At 43.5% G+C, this 21871-nt stretch overlaps 1 protein-coding gene across 6 annotated transcripts; it reads left to right on the forward strand.

Annotated features, from left to right (window-relative positions):
- The first annotated feature begins 82 nt into the window (after positions 1 to 82).
- Cipc (CLOCK interacting pacemaker) lies at positions 83 to 17462 on the forward strand. 6 transcript variants are annotated; one of them, XM_033766704.1, is made up of 4 exons: positions 83 to 214; positions 6489 to 6674; positions 11521 to 11690; positions 15341 to 17462. In XM_033766704.1, the coding sequence occupies exons 2-4, from the start codon at positions 6539 to 6541 to the stop codon at positions 16232 to 16234; spliced, it is 1200 nt and encodes a 399-aa protein (XP_033622595.1). In that variant the 5' UTR covers positions 83 to 214; positions 6489 to 6538; the 3' UTR covers positions 16235 to 17462. The 6 variants fall into 6 exon arrangements, with proteins under 6 accessions (XP_033622595.1, XP_010643864.1, XP_010643862.1 ...); XM_010645562.3 differs by lacking the exon at positions 83 to 214 and adding an exon at positions 225 to 377; XM_010645560.2 differs by lacking the exon at positions 83 to 214 and adding an exon at positions 386 to 541.
- The last annotated feature ends 4409 nt before the right edge of the window (positions 17463 to 21871 follow it).

The raw sequence follows: 21871 nt of genomic DNA on the forward strand, positions 1-21871 counted from the left end.
CGCCCACTGCTCAAAGTCCCCTACAAAATGGCGGCCGGGCCTCAGGAAATTACCACAGAGAGCCCGCCTTCGGCGGAGAGAGCGTCGTCCTCTGGCGCCGTGCCTGCCGCGCGCGGCTTCGCCTTCCGGCGGAGGCGGAGAAATAGGGGCCTCTCTAGGAGAACAGGGCGCAGTATCCTTGGTGCCTGGTCATCCGAGTCTGGTCACATGGCTGGTGAATGTCGTCGCGGAGGCGGGGGGAGGAGAAATGGGCGGGAGGCCAGGGGGATAACTAGAGACCAAACGAGCACTGGGTTGTCATGGAGCCGTGGGGCCGAACTCGCGCATGCGCCGCATGACCTGCTGGGTTGATCAAAGAGCCGCGACCCTTGCCCTAGGTGAGAAAGGGAGGGCTCGGCTCACTGGGAAGGGAGCAGAGGTGGCGCAACCCGGGAGGGTTTGGGCGAGGGCGCTGGAGAAGCAGGTGGAGTAGAGAACAGAGTAAGGTGGGAGCGAGGTACGCAAGGTGGAACCGGGACTTTCGGGGGACAGAGGCCACATGGTAGGAGCTAGGGGACACATTGCCCTCTGCGTAGTCTGCTTGGTTCTCCGTGAGGGCTGGGCCCGCGTGGGAAAGGGGATCGCGGGCCAGGAGGGATCGCGAGTGGCGAGGGGCTCGTGGGAACCCGCGGGGTGAGTTCTAGGGCAGGTGGGCCCGGTCTTTTGCTGGGGGCCTGGCTGCCTCTGTCTGCCGAGACGGAGCTGGAGGCCTGCGGGGCTGAGAACCGAGGCCGGGCAGGGGGCAGATGCTTGGGCGCGAGAGTGTGCTGCCGGCGTGAGGATCCGGGACCTTCAGTTACCTGCCTTCTGGCCCTGGGCACAGGTGTGGTGTCTTTTCCAAAGACCTGCCACCCCCTACTTTGCTGATCATTTCTCCAAGGTGGCCAGCTTGCCAAGTGTAGTACCGGGGGTAGGGATATGGGAAAAATGGTGGGCAGTGCTAAGCAAGGGAGTTAGGGGTTGGTGGGTAATTCTGATCGGACCCCAGGGCTCAGGCCATAACCAGGCTCTTTGGTATTGCCCAAATTCTGGCTGTGCACATTGCCTGTGCGTTTGCCCCGGAAGGTTGGTGGTAAGCCAGTCACTGCGCAGTCCTAGGGTCTGCCCAGTTCTGCCCTGCTGAGCTGGCAGGCTGGTGGATGCCTGGAGGGAGCACATGCTGTTGGCACAGATGCAGTGTGGGCTGGTGCGAATAGATAGGTGGGCGCAGTTATTGTGAACTCTTTGCAGCCAGGATTTAAGAAAGTTCTCTAGTCCCTTTGAGGAAGATTAGAGAGCCATACATACCTGGTTTCAAACATAGATTATGTGGAAGCAGGATTCAGGATGATCTTCTCCCTCTTCCTCTTCTTTTTTTGGTACCGGGGATCAAACTCAGGACCTTGCTCTTGCGAGGCAGGCCTGGTGCCACTGAGCTAAATTCCCGACCCAGGATTCAGGATCTTTGACAGGAATTTTCAGCCGAGTTTGAAGATGGGAATGAATGTGAAGGGGAAGATGAATGTTAGAGATTTAGGTAGAGTTTTTTCACTATTAAAATATACATATATTCTCCCAGAATTGTATCTCTGAATATGCAGACCAAAAGAAAACGACTTAAAACCCAGTAACATATTTATGAGTCTGTGATAACTTATGGTTTTGTGGTTGGTAGATTCATTTCCTATTGACTTATCAATTTATTTAAACTTGTGCTTGGGCTTTCACCTCTCTGTTCACGCATGTTATACACGTGACACATTTTTAAGGGAGCGTGGGCTCTTGGGAATGTTGCCAAGTATTTATAAAAGGAGAGCTGAAAGCTGCATTTCAGATCCTTTCCTTGTAACACTTGGGTGTCCTTTTGATCAGAAGCTCAAACCTTAACTGACATTTTGGATCACACCAGCCTTCAGTATGGATGGTGGATTTGCCCTTGAGGTTTTTAAGAGGTAGATTAAATGTCTATTTCTAGCATTAGACCAGACCTGGAAACTGGATCTGGAGTTGGCCATGGCGTTTGGAAATACAGAATCTTTACCGTCAAGATGTTCGAGGTATCTTGGCGACAACTAAGCCATGCTATGGCTGTCAGAGACTTGTTGGAATGTATTTTCTTGAATAACTCACATGTTCCTTGTTGGAAGCTGAGGTTGCAAAGATTAAAATGAAAACAAAAATAACCCTTGAGGTTGAGGAGACAAATAATTAGACTCTAAGAAATGCAAAAATAGAAGTGCTGTGAGCACTTGCTAGAAATTTATACCAGTTTATATAGACCGATGTAGTTACTACTTTCCCTTATGAGTTTTATTGTGTACTATCCTCTCTGGGAACTTTTTGGACATTGTATAACATATACAGTCCAGTTAGGACCAATTCTGAAAGTCTGGGAATTTAAATTAGTCCTAATGCAGTGTAAGGAAGTGGGGGGGTCTTCAGAGATATTTGTAGAGCAATGTTGCCAAAAGATGAGAAAGTGGGTGAGAGTTTACACACGTACCTATCTTCAACTCCTTTTCTGCTTATGACGTCTAACTGTATTGTCAAATAGTAAATACCAAGGAAGAAAAAACCTACAACAATTTCTTGATATTTTCGGCCTTTGCTTGTGTGACCCTAGGTTTGAGAAGTGCTGGTGGTAGCTGCCAGCACCTCTTCTGTGGTGCGGTGGCCACTGGGGTCTGTTGTTAATGGCTAACTCCCACTCAAAGGAAAGAGGTGGGGAGGAATGCAACTCTCCAGGCTCCCTCCCACACGAGCCCTCCTGGCTGGGAAGCTACACTTCCTGTTCCGGAGAGAGAACTTTATCCAGGACAGTGACTTTCATATTTTTAATGGCCATATCCAACGTAGTCAGTTTACCATTCTAAAGTTAATTGTGTATTCTTTATTTGCAACTGCTACCAACTCCCAGGGTCTAAAATGTTAGCATCTGCTTTTTTAGCCAATTTGTCACTGTTTGATTATTTTGATTTTTATGGTCAATATTATCCTGCAAATTCTCAATGAGCCATATAAATTCCTTTGTATTTTCTGTAGCTTTTATTGGCCATATTCTATTTATATTTCTTTTTTTTTAAATAAGTTCTCACTACGTGGTGCAGGCTGGCTTTGAACTGATTGTGTAGTCCAGGCTAGCCTCAAACTTGCAGCAGTACTCCTGTCTCAGCCTCCTGAGTGCTCGGATTGCGGGAGTGTGCCACCACGTGCACGGGCCTCATTTTAATAACAATAGGAAGACCATTCTCCTTGTCTTATCCTGGGGATCATAAAAGAATAAATTGTAGGGCCTGGAATTTAGCTCAGCGGTTTGGTGGCCTGTCTTGCAAGGGCAAGGACCTGAGTTCAATCCCTGGTACCAAAAAAAAAAAAAAAGAATAAATTGGAATGCTTTCTGTAAAGTACTGCAAAGTAATCCACGTTTAACGGTGGCCTGTCTTGCAAGGGCAAGGACCTGAGTTCAATCCCTGGTACCAAAAAAAAAAAAAAGAATAAATTGGAATGCTTTCTGTAAAGTACTGCAAAGTAATCCACGTTTAGTAAGAGGATATGAAACTTTGTCAGTTTCTTAAGTAGTTGCAACTGATACGAGCTGCTTTCCTAATCAGGTCAGAGCTGCACTAGTCTGGATGCCCATCGTCAAGCTACATCTACTTCCATTTCGAAGGTTCCTGTTCTCTTCTGAACAGTATTATTTTAAGAAAATTGCACTGTGCACATTTGTTGGGTTTCATACAAAAGGATCCTGATTTAATTAGAGATATAATTTTACATTTTAGTCTGCTTTTTAAATTGGCTCGTCCATGCTTTCAAACATAATTGTCAAATAAAGAAGCATTGCTTTTCATAGCACTCTGCAAAATGTGACAAGTGCCATTGTTTATCTTTTATACAAATAGGATTAAGCTTGTGACCTGTGGAAGAGTGCTTGACTTGACATGAATGAGGAAGCTGGTCCCCTTCAGTGAGTTAGTTTTGGGGCAGAATAATTTTTGCCTGAAATTGTGTTTCGAATTCAATCTCCTTCAGACCCGTTTGTGCTCCCTTTAGTCCACTTCAGCTGTATGCAAAAGTGGGAACAAGAAGGTTGCTCAGGGATGCTTTTCAAAGATGCTCAAAAGCATGCTCATCTTCTGTTACTGTGGATCTTTCCTCTAGTGTTCCTCACTAGGCTCTGTATTAGCAGAGCTGTTTACGCCTGGCCCTTCAGGGTATTCCGGGTGCAGTGCTCTTTGGCCTGGCTTGGTGTTTCTCTTCGCTCAGAAGGGGACGACAGGACGGAGCCATGAATGGATTGTGCACTAAAACTTACCAGGCTTTGCTTCCCTACCCATTTTCATTATTGGTGCTTCCCTGTTGGCTCCCTGTTGCCTTCATCCCTGTAATATCCTTGGTGTTCTTTTTTTCTCATGCAGGGATTGAACTCAGGACCTTGTGCTTGCTAGGCAGGCACAGGGTCACTGAGGTAAATCCCCGGCCCAGTACTCGGTGTTCTTATCGTTCCACCTTTACAGCTGCCATTCCTGGGTGACTCAGATATTTGTTAAAACATCTGGGTGTGGGGAGGAAAAAGAAAAAAAATTGGAATGTTCTCAGCCTCTGCCAGCCATTTTTGGGGCTCATTTGCCTCATTCTGGCCCTGCCAGCGCAGGTCTGGATATGCTGTGGACTAGCTGTAAGTTTCTAAGGCAAACAGAAGCTTCTCCCCTGGGCTCTAGTCCTAATGTATGGCTTCCTACACAGCATCTTAACTTGGATGACCCACAGTCACTTCAGCCTCTAGTAAGCAGACTGAATAGCCTAGCCATACCTGCCACCCTACCCACCTCCTTTCTGTGTTCTTCTTGGGATTAGAAAATGGTACCATCACACACTCACACACGCACGCACGCACGCACCCCAGTGTAATAACCACATCCCATCAGGTCAGCCTCTGCATTTCTGTCCCCTGTTCTAGAGCCACTACTGCAGTTCACCTGGACTGCAGTAGTAGTGTTCAGATGATGTTAGTGCCACTTTTGCTTGCCTTCACCTGAGTCTCGGTGTAGCATCCAAAATGTTTTTTAAGGCAAATTTGGGCTGAGGATGTAGCTCAGTGGTAGAACACTTGCCTAGCAAGTGTGAGGCCCTGATTCTATCCCCAGCACCACCAAAAACAAAACAAAACAAAAAAAAACCCCACACACACAAAGAAAGGAAGAAAAAATCTGATCATGCCCACTCTTATGATTCACATTCTTCTGTAGCTTCCTACTGCTCATAATATCTAGAGTCTGTCCAAACGGACTCCCAGGCCCTGCCTTTCTGTTCCCCCTCTTCGCCTTGTGTCACTCCATAGCAGTCTCTCCCTGCACACTGTGCTCTGACCTTCCTGGCCCTTCTGAGTGTCCCTGGGGGCCTTCATGGTGCCTGGAAAACACCTGCATACACTACCTGTTGCCTTTTACCTGGCTAACCCTGCTGACTCCACATCCTCCAGATACCAGCGCATGTCACTGCCTCGGTCCCCTGGACTCATCCTTGCCCCTTCATAGCACCAATTAGAATAGTAGTTACATGATTCTTTGCTTGCTGTCCATCTTTGACTAGATCATAAGCTCCAGGAAGGAAGTGAACATGTCTGTCCTACTCAGTATCCCAGTCCTAGCACAAGGCCGGCCTGATATATTAATGAGCACCTGATAAACACTTTTAAATGACTGAATATAACTTTCTCAACTTTCTCCTGTGTAAAATGGGATCACAACCAAGGAGGACAGTGTGAGGCCCAAGTAAGATGACATTAGCGACAATAAATGTTACATACCTTCACATGATACAAGCACTTTATTATACACCAAATTATCTGTACGTAAAAGTGTTGTTGTTTTTGTGGTACCAAGGATGTAACCCAGGGCTTCTCCCATACAAAGCAAGCACACTACCACCAAGCCATAATCCCTTCTCAGCCTCTAAAACTATTTTTTAAAACAAAAAGTGACACGCGTATATAAGCAGTGTTTACTTTGTTAAGTACTACATCCAAGGGACTGAGAGGTTTGTGTTAGAGCTGTACACTGTGGGAGGCCGCAGTAGGTCACAAGCCTGCAGATGTGTACCAGGAGAGCAAGTTGTGTCGGTGGCTGTTATCTCTCCTCTCCTCAGGCAGGAGGCCCAGCTGATTTGGATATCCATTCCAAAACGCCTAATCAAATGTGCCTTTGTTAGCAGTTCACAAAGCATCTACTGAATGTGGATTGTGTGCCTTGAATATGTAATGGAATTGGAAGGCAGAAAGAGCATGTGAATCTCCTTTTGGGTGAAAACCATTTTGTTTAATAAACTTGAAGCTCTTGTCAGTTGAGACTTGAAAAAATATAAATGAAGTGGGTGAGGCCATGTTCTTTGTCTTTACTTTATTCATCTTTCAGATCATCTGTTTCAGCTTCCCGGGCAGTGTCTTTTTATGTAACTGTTGTTTCTTGTAGGGCAGCCCAGAGGCAGAGTACTGATGAACCCGCCTCCAGCCCAGTAAAACATGGAGAGGAAAATCCCGTCCAGAGAGAGCCCCAGGAGACTCTCTGCCAAGCAAGGCAGAGGCACAGAGATGAAGAAAGCGGCTCGTCAGCTTGGTGTGGTGGCTGCTGAGTCCGATAAGGACTCTGGATTTTCAGGTTAAAAATATGAATAATTTGCCTGAAAAATTTCCTTCCTAAAACTTATTGTGTGGTAAGGATGGGAAAATTTTCACATGTAAGAAATAAACTCTTTTTAATTTTTTTAAGGTAAGGTCTTGCTGTGTAGTTTAGGCTGATCTTGAACTCATTGTGTAGCCCAGGCTGGCTTTGAACTCTTGGTTATCTTCCTGCCTCAGCCTCCTGAGTGCTGGGACTACAGACATATGCCACCATGCCAGGTCCTGTCTGATCTCTTAAAATAGTGACTGTGATGCCATATAGTAGGTTATCCATCAAACTGACTGGAGTTAGCTCTGAAAGAATGATATGATACCTTTTTTCAGTTTAGACCCTCAACTTGAAATCTTGCATTCTCAATTGTTGTAAGTGGTTACTGGAAAAAAATATTCCACTTGTGTTGTGTTAGCTCCTTTTTCATGGGAATAGTTATATTGCAAGGAAAAAATAGTGTGTTGTCATCATGCAACAAATTTGAAGGCTGCAGTCATGCATCACTTAATGATGATATGATTTGAGAGACGTGTCCTCAGTGACGCCTGTCATTTTGTGAACCCTGCAGAGTGTACTCACAAACCTGAATGATGTAGCCTACTACCTACCTAGGCAATCTGGTAAAGCCACCATCCAACAGGCAGCCCATCATTTCCTGAATCATCAATATGTAGCAAATGACTGTTTAATTTTTTGCTAAGAAAGTAATTATACTGTGCTTTAATTGTTGCCTCCATCCAGCCTCCTTCCTTCATAGTTTCTGTGCTTCTTTAAAATTTGGACTATGAGCCACTTGGCTCAACTCTAAATTAGAGTATCTACTAGAAATAAGAAAGTAGGATAGTTTTCTGTGTTTGTTGTTGTTGTTGTTGTTGTTGTTGTGTTTTTTTGGTTCCAGGGATGGAACTCAGGACTTGTGAAGCAGGCAGTGGCACCACTGAGCTAAATCCCCAGCCCTAGAACAACTTTCTTTATTAGCTTATCTTAAACCTTACCCAAAAGGGCTATGTACATCCTCCTTGAAGCTCCTAATTTTGTGTTGAGTGTTTTTCCCCCTAGATAGAAGACTTGAACTACCCTCGGATGTTGAACTGAGGTCAACATTTTTGGCCCAGGGGATGCAGAGTTGATGCCAGGGATTTGGGCTGAGTCAGCAGCCTAGGATTGGAACCTTTTCTAGGGAAAGTTTTCTACTTTCCAGGTTCACAGAGGCAGATATTAGGAAAACTAGAACTCTCCCATCCTTAGGCTGATATATTTTCACCTTGTAGACATGCTAAATGAGAAGCCAAATTATAGATAGACTTAGACAGAAACAAAGCCGAGGGATTAGAATAACAGGAATTAGTTGACTGCTTAGGGAAAGTGGCACTTACGGTTTCTCTTCTCCATCTCTAGACGTCATTTCCCAAGTTTGCCTCATCGTAAGTCTTCCCACAGCTTCATTCAAGGCACTGACCCTCAGAACCCCTCCTGGGCAATCTGATACCAAGGGACTGAGGGAGGGCCTGGAAGGTGGGGTTTTCAAAATAGGGCAGCCACAGTATCTCTTTCTTCTTTCTTTTTTGGTACCAGGGATCAAACTCAGGACCTTGCGCTTGTGTGGCGGGCTTGGTGCCACTGAGCTAAATCCCCAGCTCTCTTTTTTCTTTTACTATGTTTACTTTTTATTTTTGTTTCTTATAATGAAGGTAACGCATGTGCATTGTAGAAGTTTAGAAACTTAGAAAGAAGAAGGTAAACATTATCCACAGACCTTCCGTCTGTAACTTCCAGTATGGTGGACAGTTGGGCACTTCTCCCAAGGACTTCAGCTTTTTGTCAGGCCAGTATTGCAGTGAATGCCTCCAGCCACTCCTGGGCCTGGTGCCAGTGATTCTGTTTCTGCCCAAGTTGCTCCTCTTATCTTGAAATATGATGAAATCCATACAACCAAAATAGTGTTTTTCATTTTAATTACTTTCCAAATTTACACTTGGAAAATTTCAGTCTATACAAGAATAAATAAATACTCCCATAAGAAAGATATTTTCTTCTAGATCTGGGTGTGGTGGTACACACCTATAATCCCATTACTTTGGGAGGCTGAGTCAGGGGACTGCAAGTTTGATGCCAGACTGGGAAAATTAGCAATTTAGTGAGAACCTTGCTCAAAGTAAAAACAAAAAAGGGCTGGGGATGTGGCTCATTGTAAAAATCTTGGGTTCAATCCCTGCTACCACCAAAAGAAAAAGAAGAAAAAAAAGCACTGGGTGTTTTCATTTTGCCATATGTGCTTTTTTTCTTTGCTCCCACACACGTACTGGCTGAACTATTTGAAAGTAAGTTTCAAATACTTAATATTTTATCTATAATACTTTGGATCTCCCAAAAAGGAGGACATTCTTCTCCATTCCTAAGAAATTTAATACTGATACAGTTATTAGCTGTAGGCTATGTTGAGAATTCTTCCATTGTCCCAGTAATGTCCATTATAGCTGTTTAATCTTTGTGTGTTTGTTTTGGATCAGGATCCAAATGAAGATCATGCATTGCATTTAGCTGTCCTGCTTTTTTGGTCTTGTTTTTAGCTCCCCCATCCATATTCCCTCCCTCCCTTCCTGACAGTGATATCTGTTGTTTGGTAGTGTTTCACACTCTAGATTTTCTGTTAATTTTCCCATTACTGGAATCAGAGTAAATATTTTTCTCCAAAATACTACACTGCTGATGTTGAGCTCTTTCTAGTGCAACACATTAAGTAAACTCATAAATTATTCTTGGTGATTCTCTGTTAATCACTTGGTTAATATGATGTGCGCTAGATTTTATTGTAAAAATACTTTTTCTTGTTGTAGTTAGTAAGTAACTTGTGGGATGACACTTTGAGATTATGTGACTCTTCTGCTTTAACACCAAACTCTTGACCAGTGGTTTAACCATCGATTTGTTATTCTTGCCTGAATTAGTTACTGTATTTGCTGTATTGATCGTTTAAAGTTGCAATCTTCTGTCATTCTTTTTCTATCATTAACTGACACTCTTCTGTTAAAAAAAAAAAAGTGCTTTCCCTCCTTAGTCTTTTTTTGAGTATCACTGTGCATTCATGGAATTCTTTTATAATTTGGTTTGTTAAATCCATTAACATTATATCTGACACTCAAATTGTCCAAAATTTGGACAGTGGAAGTCCCATCTAGGTAGCCCCTATTAGTGTTTGATTACCTCCTTGCTTTCTGGGACCAGCTGTCCAGGCTTACCTTGTACTTCCCAGTCAAAGGGTTGGAACAGCTGTTTCTACAATGACCCCTGGTTTCCTTTATGTGCAGAAGGGAGTTTAGAAACAGAGATCCAGGTACTCAGTCTCCACTGGAATCATTTGTTTCTAGCTGAATAGGTCTTAACTAGTGGGACACATTTGGTTATTTGTGCTTTTGAAAATACACCTACCCAGGCACCTGGTAAATGAGTTCATTTAGGTCAAGGTGAGGACCCCTGCAGCCATAGTTTTTTGAGATATATCACTGCAGATTCTGAATCATAGTTCTATTTGTAAATGACCTTCTGATCACAGTCTTTGCCAAGCCATAGAGAATGTAGTTGTTGATAAGTGCATTCATTTAAATTACATTTACATTCCAGTCCTGCCTCATTCATATTAATTATGCTGAGTTTTTTTTTCTAGTACTGAGAACTGAACCCACAGCCTTCATCCTGAGTTATATCCTATCCTTTTAAAAAATTTTTATTTTTAAATTTTAGAGACAAGTTCTCACCAAGTTACTCAAGCTTGGCTCAAGCTTTTGATCCTTTTGCCCTAGCCTATTAGAGTGTTGGGATAACAGATGTACATCATCATGCCTAGCTAACTCTGAGATTCTTGAAGCACATTTAGGATTATCCTAGACTCCTCAGCAGCAGAGTCCAAAAGTGTTTCGGTTTACAGCAGGTATCTAACTACCTCCTTTTCGTATGGCTTTTACATAGGGACACCTTCATTTTCTTTGCATTGGAGAGCATCCTTCTAGCACCTCTATAGTTCAGGATCCTTAGTAGGCACACCCATGTTCTCAGGACACCAGCAAAAGGGTGCTTATCAGGGTGGAAAGAGACCATAAAGAGAAACATTTAAACTTCAGTTTAAATTTATCCACAGTTTTACACTTTGAAAATCCAGGAAGACTCTGGGAGGTGGAAGGATTGCAAGTTTAAGCCCTGCCTGGGCAGTTTAGTGGCTTAGTATGACCCTGTCTCAAAACTAAAACAAAAAGATAAAAAGGCTGGGGATGTATTTTGGTGTGAGAGGTCCTGAGTTCAATCCCTAGTACTGGGTGTGTGTGTATGGGGGGCCACCAAGAAGCTATTTTAATTTCAGCATAGATGTAATTTTTGAGATTTACAGATTGGTTTTGTTTTTATTATTCTGTCTTTTATTGCTCTGGATCGCTAAAGATCTTAATCCTGTCTGGGGCTTATGCTCCCTTCTCAACAACAGATTTTTAAAAGTACAGTAATCAACTAACTTTGAACTATTCAACTCATTTCTCCAGTAAACTGGTGATGATTACTTTCAGAGGAACCCTGATTGATACAAGTTTTTATCTGTAAGAGAGGAGGAAAGTCAAGTAGAGCAGTGATTCTTTTTTTTTGCAGTGATTCTTAATATTTTGGAGGGAGAAGGATAATTATGGGTCCCCTTTAATATCCAGTGAAAGCTAAAGACCTCAGAAAGATTCACAAAAATATATCACAGGTGTTCCTTTCCATTTTAGAAGGCCCATGGCTCCTTAGGAGCCACATTAAGAGACTGTAGCCAGAGCCTAAGTGAACTGACCATTCTTCTGCCCACCAGATGGGAGCTCAGAATGTCTGAGCTCTGCAGAGCAGATGGAGTCCGAGGACATGCTGAGCGCCTTAGGCTGGAGCAGAGAAGACAGACTGAGGCAGAGCTCCAGAGCTGCAAACAATGCCTTCCCTACTCTTTCCCCCATGGTCGTCATGAAGAATGTGCTGGTCAAGCAGGTGAGGAGGACCAATATGGCCAAGAGTCTGTGCAGATGAAAGTTGCTGAGCTTTCTCCATCTAAACTCTCCCTGTCTGCCAAGGAGAGTTCACAGACAAGACACTAGACCCACACTAATGCATATTTGCTATCCGAGGGACAGGGTATTCCTTTCAAGTGTGTGGGCTGGGGTGTAGCTCAGTGATAGAGTACTTGCCTAGCATGCATGAGATTTGGGTTCCATTTCCAGCACCTCCCCCAAAAGCATAGAGTCGCCATACATGTCCTTTTAAAAATTTTTACTGTAATTTTATTAATAAGACATAAATGGTTAATTGACAGGCATCACCAGCTTGACTGACTTAACTAGCATGTGGAAAAAATATTTCTGCATTATCCAACTGACCAATGATTGTTCGTGTGCTCATTAAAAATGTCATCTTGGACCCCAACTAAACTAAAACAATATCACTTTTCTTCTTGTGCAAGTTTCTTACGGGATTAGAAGCAGAGAGCTGACAAAAAAATATGAGACGGTAACATGAGATAAAAATATCTATGAGACTGTTCATCATTAATGTTTTATCAGTGGGCAGGTCTCTTGTATTGATGTATCAAAAATACATTTCCAACAGTAAAATAAAAAATTCCCTTGTTCACTTCTTAAATTTCTTTGCCTTTAGTTATCCACATCAACATGTCTTCATTTTTTTTTTTTTTTTTTTTTTTTTTTTTTTTCCTGGTACCGGGGATCGAACTCTGGTCCTTATGCTTGTGAGGTAGGCGGCAGAACCACTGAGCTAAATCCCCTGTCTTCATTTTTGAGACAGACCTTTCTTTCCCCCATATTTGTGGTTTGTCCAAAGGGACTCTGAAATGCTTTGGCCATATATGAAGGAATCAAGCTGAAATGTCATTACTTCAGTGGTGCATTCTAATATATAGCAGAGTTGAGGGTAGAAACCAAAAAAATCTCTTTTTCATTTGAATTTCACTGGGAATTTTAGACATGTCAGATGCATTGATTTGGTTCAGAAGTAGAGGCAATTTCCATGTGTCTTATGTCACATTTGGAGTATTTTCGTAGTAATCAGGTCATTAATGACATGGCAGCTCTTGAACTTTACCAAAAGAGTCCACACAGCTTGTTGCAGCATTGAAAAATACTCCATTCTGGGCTTTGTTATATAACTGCATATTGTATGATTATTGTCTAGATATAAAAGATGTACATGAAAATCTAAGCTCCAGCATTTGAGAATTTAATTATATAGACTTGTCAAGCCCTGGAAATGGAAGAGATTGATTTAATCCAAAAACATTTAAACTTATGTTTTTACCCTGCATGTGTCACAGTTTGTCCACTGACGAGGCTACTAAATATAGCAAAATTTGAAATCCTCTTTAATGTTGACCTTTCCATCCTGTGTCAGAGTTTAGAAGGACCTGGCATGACAGGGAACCTTAATGTCTTAACCATAACCTGGTCATTTCTGAGGAGCACAGACTTTCATCAACATAGCCTGGTGATTTTAAAAAAGAATTAGAAGATTTTTGCATGGTAAATCACAGCTGAGCTGGAACCTCTGCTCTCCTTATTGAAGAGAAAATAAAGACAGAAAATGGAGCCCAAGTGAGACTGTCCCAGCCCGTCAGTGCTGCCAGGTGCTTCTGGGCGATCTTTCCCTTAGCTCTTTTCTCGCTGACTCTCACTCTGGCTCCCTTGCCACTCTTTCTTGCATGGCTTTTTGATAAGCCAATTTGTTGCTGGTTGGGCTGGCAGCCCAGGAAATGCTGCAGCCTACACACAGGAATATGTAGGATTTTTCAGTGAGCGGCGTTTTTCAGAGGCCCATTTGCAGGACTGCTGGCTGACGAGGCAGGAGGTTTGGGGATAGGCTGGCCTCATGGAGTATGGAGTAGTCTAGTTTTGTTTTTTAAACATGCTAGAATCCAGCATGTTCTAAAAATTAAAATAATATCCTTTAGAAATCACTTGTATCTTGTGTAATGTCTTGATTACTGCTGCTTGATTTTAGGGATTTTTCTTTCAAGGGTCTCATTCCAATTTTGCATACAATTTGCCACCATAGACTTTTTTTTTTGGTATAGACTTCAGTTTCTTCATCTTGAACATGAAGACTTACTGTGAAATGATTCTGACATCCTATCCAAGTCTAAAATTTTGTTCCATAATTCCTCAGATTATTTCAATCTGAATATTACAATTTGTAAAATCTAGTAATTAGAACAAATTAACAGCAGCACTAAGAAGGGCAAGCCAGTAAAATCATCTTGGGAAAGCAATATATTAGATATTTTAAGGGTAGCTTGGAGTTTTGTTTCTGACTGAATTTGGCTGGGCTGATTTCTACTTCAGAAGACCCCAGATTTTAGATTTTCTCTGATAGAGAGGTGGTTTCCGGGCCTAGTATTGCTTGCTTTTATATATCCCAGATATATTTGAATGTCAGGAGGGCTTCCAAGTGGGCTTTCTGGATCATCCTAGCCTTTGCACAGGAGCAGAATTACAGTGAGTCTAATGTGCCAGCTAAGCTGGCATCCAAGAAGCTGAAGTGTGTGCAGAATGACACACGTGTCACGTGCAGGAAGATAGTCCACGGCACGCTTCCCGTCAGTCAGGTGCTCTGTGGCACACTAAGGAGCAGAACCTGTTAGGCGCACTCTGCCTAGCAGCGTCTGCACTTGGGCCTTTGGGACTGGGTTGAAGCTGGCCTGGCCTTCAGATGTCAAAGACAAAAGACTGAATCAGTACTTCAACTGAAATAAAATGTATAATTGAGGGACAATATAGTAAAGGCAGGGCAGCTTTTAGATGGGATGAGTTTTAGGATCACACAGATGGGATCCTAGCTGCATCACGCAGTAGCTTGGTGACGTGGAGCAAGGTATTTCAACTTTGAAGCCTCAGTTTCTGCTTGTGAAGGGAATTGGTAACACCCAGTGGGGCTGTTGTGGGATTAACTGAGTGACCCATGTAGAACATTGTACACATGCTGGCTTAGGCAGCACCAAAACATGGCAGCTGTTACTCTTGAGAATGGTTTGGTGGTGGTTCAGTGTCACTGCCTTAAAAACAGGGACCCGTAGACTCCCGATAAGATGAACTTTTTGATTAGAAGCTGTTTTTAGTAAGAGATTCCAGGCATAGCTAAGTGAAGATAGTTTGGTGTAAAGTCACATGATAGTCCTGAGATTTGCATGGAAATTGTACCATCTTCCTATTTTTTAAGTCGGCCACGGTGGTGAACACAGGGAGGCTGAGGCAGTAAGATCACATCAAGTTTCAAGCCAGCCTAGGCTACAGTTATAGGCCAACCTGAACTGTGTAGTAAGACCCTGTCTCAAAAAATGAACTATATCAGTACTTCATCTACCTATAGTTTCTTCTTTTTGGGTGATAGAACTTGAATAAAAATAAGATGTATCCTATATATCTTATATAAATAAGTTTTCCCTTTTCCTAAAAAGAAACTGCTATCACACCCACATGGATTGTCAAGCTACGTCTTCCATCGTGTTCCACTACCCTGATGCAGGAAGCGCTGCCCTGGAACCAGCTGTGCCCCTCTGAGTGTGCACCATGGTCCCTGACAGACACGGCCCTCCTCCATCCCAATGAGCAGCTGCTTTCTTCCTCTGTTCGCAGGGCAGCAGCTCCTCGCAGCTCCAGTCGTGGACAGTCCAGCCCTCCTTCGAGGTGATCTCAGCACAGCCACAGCTGTTCGTCCTTCATCCCTCTGCACCATCTCCTGTCAGCCCATGTCACACCACTGAGAAAAAGTCAGACTCCAGAAACTACTTGCCCATTCTGAATTCTTACACCAAAATAGCCCCACACCCAGGCAAAAGGGGCCTTTCCCTCAGCGTAGAAGAAAGAGGAGCAAGCAGACCCCAGAAGAAAGTCTGCCCTGAGAGACCGGGCCCCAGCTTGTCTTCTAGTGAGCCGATAAAGACTGGCACTGTACCATCCAGACCTCGTACTCCAGCCCCACCCAGTGACAAACTAGCTGAGGACTCCACTCTGCAGGGTGTGCCCTCCCTGGTGGCGGGTGGAAGTCCACAGACTCTCCAGCCTGTGTCTAGCAGCCATGTGGCCAAAGCTCCCAGTCTAACCTTTGCTTCCCCTGCCAGTCCTGTCTGTGCTTCCGACAGTACTCTGCACGGCTTAGAGAGCAGCTCTCCCCTCTCCCCGCTGTCGGCCAGTTATAGCTCACCTCTGTGGGCTACAGAGCACCTCTGCCGTAGCCCAGATATCTTTTCTGAGCAGCGACAGAGCAAACACAGGCGCTTTCAGAATACGTTAGTAGTCCTCCATAAGTCCGGCTTGCTGGAGATCACTTTGAAAACCAAGGAGTTGATTCGTCAGAACCAGGCAACTCAGGTGGAACTAGACCAGCTAAAGGAGCAAACACAGCTGTTTATAGAGGCCACCAAGAGCAGGGCTCCTCAGGCATGGGCCAAGCTGCAGGCGTCTCTCACATCTGGATCCAGTCGTCCAGGCAGTGATCCAGAAGCGTTCTCTGACCACCCAGACATATAGCACAGAATCATATTTTCCAGTCATTTGTGATCCCTTTAACTCCATGGCTAGTACCTACTACACCTGTTTCCCAAAGCCTATATAAGAGCTTTTCCTTCTGAACTCAACTTTGAAAGCCACGCACCAATCCCTGGCTGCTGTCTCAACTTGTGATCCATGTGCAAATGATACAGTTCTCTGTTCCTCTGTTTTTGAATCCTTTTTCCTTACTCTGCAGGCACTTAGCTGAATCATGGGGCAGAGCAGGAAAAAAGATAGTGTGCAGCTCTTCTGTTACCTCCCACCATCCCATTTGGGAACTGGATTAAGGGCCCAGTAACATGGATGAGCATACAGAGTGACACTTTTCAAGCCAGGGGGTAGGTGACATGATTCCTTCATCGATTGGCCCTTGTGTTAAGAGGAGGTGTGTTTGTATTGTACAAGGCACCATGCCAGCTTTGGGCACAGGTCATGTCTGGCCATGCAAGCAGTTAAGCACACAGCTTTGTTTTCTTAAACTTGAAAGTCAAGGGAAAGGGTAATACCATTTGACTCATACACTTTGATCACAAGCCAGATTTCACTTAAACAAGTAGGCAAAATGCTTCATATTTTTAAGGTATAGAATGGATTCGTTACCATCTAGAATTGTACGTGATGGGTTGCTATGTTGATTGTAAATGCTAGCATCTCTTGGTTAGCAACTGGAAGATTATGGTAACTCACACTTTCTTCAGACAGTGAAAACTTTTTTTTTTGTCTGAAAAGCTCAAGCGTAGCTTCAGTGGTTCCTGAGGGTATGGTATGAGTTGCCCCTCTGCTGCCATCATAGCTGGGTTTTTTTTTTTTCCTTTGTTTTTATAAAGAAGGGAGAATTGATTATGCTTCTAAACTTTGAATTAAATAAAATCATGCTGAGGTTACAGTAAGGCTACAAAATGTTGCAAACCATTCTTGCTATCCATTTTCTCTTCACATCCTGAGCTTGTCTGTCCCATGATGTAGGAGCAACTGTACAGAGCAGTCCTATGCCTCATGTGTTGGATGTTGGCAGCAGAGCTAAAGGCATGGTGATGTATTTTGATGCTCATCTGGAGATGGAGTATGTGATCAGAGTTTCCAGGTGATACACATTCTTTTCAGCTTCATTGTATCAGTGATTAGAAGTCTTAAGTAAGCTTTCAAATTTTATCACTTTATTTAAAATTTTTATCCTTTCAAAAATCTTTGTTTTTTGTTTTGGTACCGGGGATCAAACTCAGGTCCTTGCCGGAACCACTGAGCTAAATACCTGGCCCAAAAATCTTTGTTCTTTACAAATTACTTTAACAAGTTTTTGTTGTTGTTGTTGCTGTTGTTTTTTTTGTTTGTTTGTTTGTCTGTTTGAGACAAGGTCTCACTAAGTAGTTCAGACCTGACTTGAACTCACCACATAGCCCAGATTGGCCTGAAACTCAGATAGATCTTCCTGCCTCAGCCTTCCAAGTGCTAGGACTACAGTATGTGCCACCAGGCCTGGCTCCTACACAGAAAATGTTCTTGAGTTTTTACTAAGCTCAGAAGTCAATGATTGCTTTACTGATAGTTGTAACTCTTTAACACGATTTAGAAATTTTGAGAGTTCTGATTGCCTGTAATGTGTTTGCAGACACATTCAATTTAGAAATGATTGATTTAGAAATAATAGTGCTCAATTCCTCTAATCAACACAGAATTACTACCTGCTGTTTGCTTTTCTAAAAGAGTTTCCAAAATCAGAGCAAATATGTCTCTATGCAGACAGCTCTTAGAATATTTTCCTCTTGGTCCATTCCCTTCACCTCCCTTGAGTCTGTATGATACTGTGGCCACTCTACTCTGCACCACTCTAGGATGGTGCTTCCTTTTTGGCAGAAATATGTTTGGCAGCAAAGAGACAGGTGCACGTAAGACAGCCTGGGCACCAGTCATGAGTCTTACTGAGTGTCAGAGATCCGAAAACACTTGCTGAGAACCAAATGTATTCCATTCGAATGGAATTCTCAGAAGAGCTGTGAGCCTCTTGGAGTCTTCTTGCTAGATTAGGTTTGCATTTCCCTCCCTGTCACCGTAAAATATGATGAAAGCCACCACTGCTAAGTGGCGGGGAGAGGCAGACCCGCTGGCTTCTCTCTGTACTTGTAACTAAAGCTGGAAGTCCTAGGCTGTTAGCATGGATGTTCTTTCCTTAGTGGATCTGGGAGTAAAGGAACCCAAGTAGAGAAACTAGATCTTAAAGGAGAGACTCCCAAGGCCAGAAGCCAGATCAGCAAATGGAGGAACCTCGGAGTTGACCAGGAAGATCCCTGTTGGTGGTACAAGGCCGTAAGTAGTAATGGCTGTAGCGATGCATGATGTAATAGGGTATGAAGTACTGGGGCAGATCTACTGTTTTATGAAAGTGAGAAGCCAGTCTTAGTGCAAACCAGTCCTTAGAACTTTGGCAGATTTTATTGGCAATATTGAAACACAGAAAAAGCTTCTGATTGAATCATTTATGGGAAGGGAGTTTAATGACATTTGTAATTTATTACAGTCATTTTTTTTAATCGATTATAGAATTGTCTGACTTTTCCTTTCTACTAAGATTCCTTAGCAGACAAGTAACTCTTGTGCATATACTGAAGTGGTTTTCCAGCTATGAATTCTTTAGCTGTAAATTCTTTATGAAACTTTACCAAATGTGAATTCTTCTGAGAAGGTGCGGAGTAACATAGAAATTGACTGTGAAATATCAGAGAAAAATAAAAGTCACTTATTTGAAAACTGTTTGGCTTATTTGCTTCATAACTGCTTTGAAATACCATATAAGATCTAGAGTAAATATTTGATTGATTTTTAAAATAGTTTCAAAAATAGATATTTTTGCCATTTGAGAATATTGGGATTGGATACTGAATATGTGGAAATTCATTGTTCAGACTTTCATAGGGTGGACTTAAAAAGAAATAGCGATCGGTCGTAAGGCAAATGAGTAGTTCATCTTACCGGAGAGCCTGAGATGTGTATGCTGCAGAGGTTGGGAGGAGTCAGAGAATATAGTCCAGAGATTTCATCCTTCTGACCTGACATTTCACAAATAAGACACTTACATGGCAAAACCACTACAGTTGTATACCAGGATGAAGTAAAGCCACATTAAGTGACATTCTTCCCACAGTAGGTCCTTACAAGTCTGTCTCAGAGCCTACCTCTCTGCTTCCTACAGCTCCCGTCAGCAAGGTTCACCTGGAGACTCTCAACAGCTTCCTGCTTCCCAGCCAGTCAGAAACCCCTTCCAGGTGTTTGTTTTGTTTTTGTATAGGGGGTTGAACTCAGGGCCTTGTGCTTGTGAGGCAGGTGAGGTGCCACTGAGCTAAATTCCGGTCCCCTTCTTGGTTTTAAGATGCTGGGAATATAAGACACTTATCCTCAGTAGCAGGCCTATAGCGTTGGCACAGTCTAAGTCTTGCAGCAGTATTTCCTATGCAGTTGTCTAAGTGACTTTCAAATATGTGGCTGTTAAGTATACTGAAATGAAAGATCAGTGGGTAACGGTGGCTGGAGAAGTCCCCTCCTAATATAAAGAGAACCATTCTTCCCTAAGAAGTGGAGTCCAGAGAAGCAAGAGACCGCTGAAAGTAGAGCCTGTGAGGCTTAGAAGAGCCCAGTTACCCCAGTTTGCAGCTCTGGGTGTTTCCTCTGAAAATACCTGCCTGTTTGTGAACAGGTCTGTCTGAGCCGCATCGTCCATGCCATCACCACATATTGTAGCCTGATGCAGAGGGTGATCTGCGTTCACACGTCATATTTATAATTTATTAACTGGTGGCTTTGGCTAAGATAGCCTCTCCAGATATGGTTCCTCTCAGCTAAATAATGAACTATTTATTGGAAAGGTTCTTGCCAGCATTAAACTTTTTTTTTTTTAACATCCACAGCTATGTTACAGGTAAGCCATAAACTGTATTAACCTTAAAAAGAAAAAAACTTGGATTTTAGAAAAGCAGTTCCTATTGCTGAAGTAAGATGACTGTATTAAAATGTTCTTTCTGTAGGAGTTTAAATTTAAGATAAGTGTCTGTAGGAGAAGCATTTGCCAGTCTGCATCGGTTTTGTCCTTTTTTTTGGTACCGGGGATTGAACTCTGGACCTTGTGCTTGTGAGGCAGGCGTAATGCCACTGAGCTAAATCCTCAGCCCAAGTTCTGCCTTAAAATCACTTACTTACAGCTAACATGAATTCACTAATTCCCAACTTAAACTTTTCAAAGAATTTGTATTGGCCCAAAAGGAGACTTAATTTGTGATTGAATCGTATCCTGTCCTTTGCTGGTCAGTCATCTGCAAACAGCCCTTTTCTTTCATCTAAGATAAAGGGCCTGTTTTATCTTTTCTTGAAGAGTGTGTCAGTTAGCTTTCCGTTTCCTGTCAGACTTCTCTCCTGCAGCCAGGGACGCTGTTTCTCCTTTTGCTGTAAGAGACCTCAGGCTAACAGTGAGCACCACCACTTCTGCCCTCCACACAGAAGCAGTGGTGCCTGGTGATGCCTGCTCTGGCCCCAGTGTTTGGGCAGTTACCTTTCACCCACATGGGAAGACACATTAGAGGGGAGAAGGGGCCGCCTGCCTGATGAGGCACAATCAGAATTGCTGAGAAAGGCTACATGGATGGCCAGGCTCTTCCAGTCCTTACCTCTGCTACCTCAGTTTCCCTTTTTAAAGAAGAGGGGAGTCCTTGCTGTGCATTTGACATCCTAAGCTCGGGGTGCAGTACAGAAGGATGATACCTCCAAGAGTTTTGGAATTGCTCTGCAGAGCAAGGCGGTCTCCAGCACAAAAAGCCAGGGAGGGGATCCAGGGAGACCACACAGCCTCTGAGGGCTGTCATTTGCTCAGGGTAATCAGACTGTGTTCTGCCGACATTTCATTCCAACAGGAAGAGCAAATGCCAACCCACAACGGTTTCACTTCGCCTGGCTTTCTGGAAGGGGACATCTGTGGGTTCACGTGTGACTACTTGGGCTTCTCCTCTCAGTCCCTCCTTCATTATTAGAACACGTGGCCTCCCTGTCTTTGTGAAGGATGGGTTATGCAAGACATTAGAGAATTGCTTGAAAGAACAGTCTGCGTGACTCCTGCCTCAAATTATAGCAGCTGGAGGAGATGAGCAAGAAAGGGAGAAAAGCCTGCAGAGTACGAAGTGAACACAGCGAGTGGGTGGAAGCTGTTAGGAAATGAAGGTGAATAAAAACCCAAAGTAGGATCCCGAGGCAGCCCGCGTGACGGCCCCAGTCAGATGAATGACTGGTGTTAAGGCCTGTAGAGTAGCTTGCGAGCCTAGGAATAAAAATAGCTGCCTTTAATTTTCATAAAGACTCACTTTATCTCCGGAACTGCAGTAGCCTTGGAAGGATACTCATTCATTCTGGTAAATGGCCTATGACAGAGGAGAGCTAGGGCCTCCTTCTGCAAGCTTTGTCTGCTGGATGGGCAGGCAGCCGGGAGAGCTTGGTCTGGAGCCCGCCCACCCTTCATTTGGGGGTGACTGAAAAAACCAGAAGAATCAGGTACATGGTAAACCATACTCTGTCTCATCAGGGAGCTGGATCAAAATCACCACCTGCACCCGCCTCTCTTACAAAGAAGAAACTGCCTGG

The sequence above is a fragment of the Fukomys damarensis genome, unplaced genomic scaffold (assembly GCF_012274545.1).
Source record: "Fukomys damarensis isolate Sample0158 unplaced genomic scaffold, DMR_v1.0_HiC HiC_scaffold_21, whole genome shotgun sequence".
In the NCBI taxonomy this organism is placed as follows: Eukaryota; Metazoa; Chordata; class Mammalia; order Rodentia; family Bathyergidae; genus Fukomys; species Fukomys damarensis.

Bases quoted from the DNA above. Each gene is read 5' to 3' on its own strand.
- Cipc (XM_033766704.1), top strand. From the start codon at position 6,539: ATGGAGAGGAAAATCCCGTCCAGAGAGAGCCCCAGGAGACTCTCTGCC. The intron at 6,675-11,520 runs GTTAAAAATATG...TCTGCCCACCAG, and splicing joins TAAGGACTCTGGATTTTCAG to ATGGGAGCTCAGAATGTCTG. The intron at 11,691-15,340 runs GTGAGGAGGACC...CTCTGTTCGCAG, and splicing joins AGAATGTGCTGGTCAAGCAG to GGCAGCAGCTCCTCGCAGCT.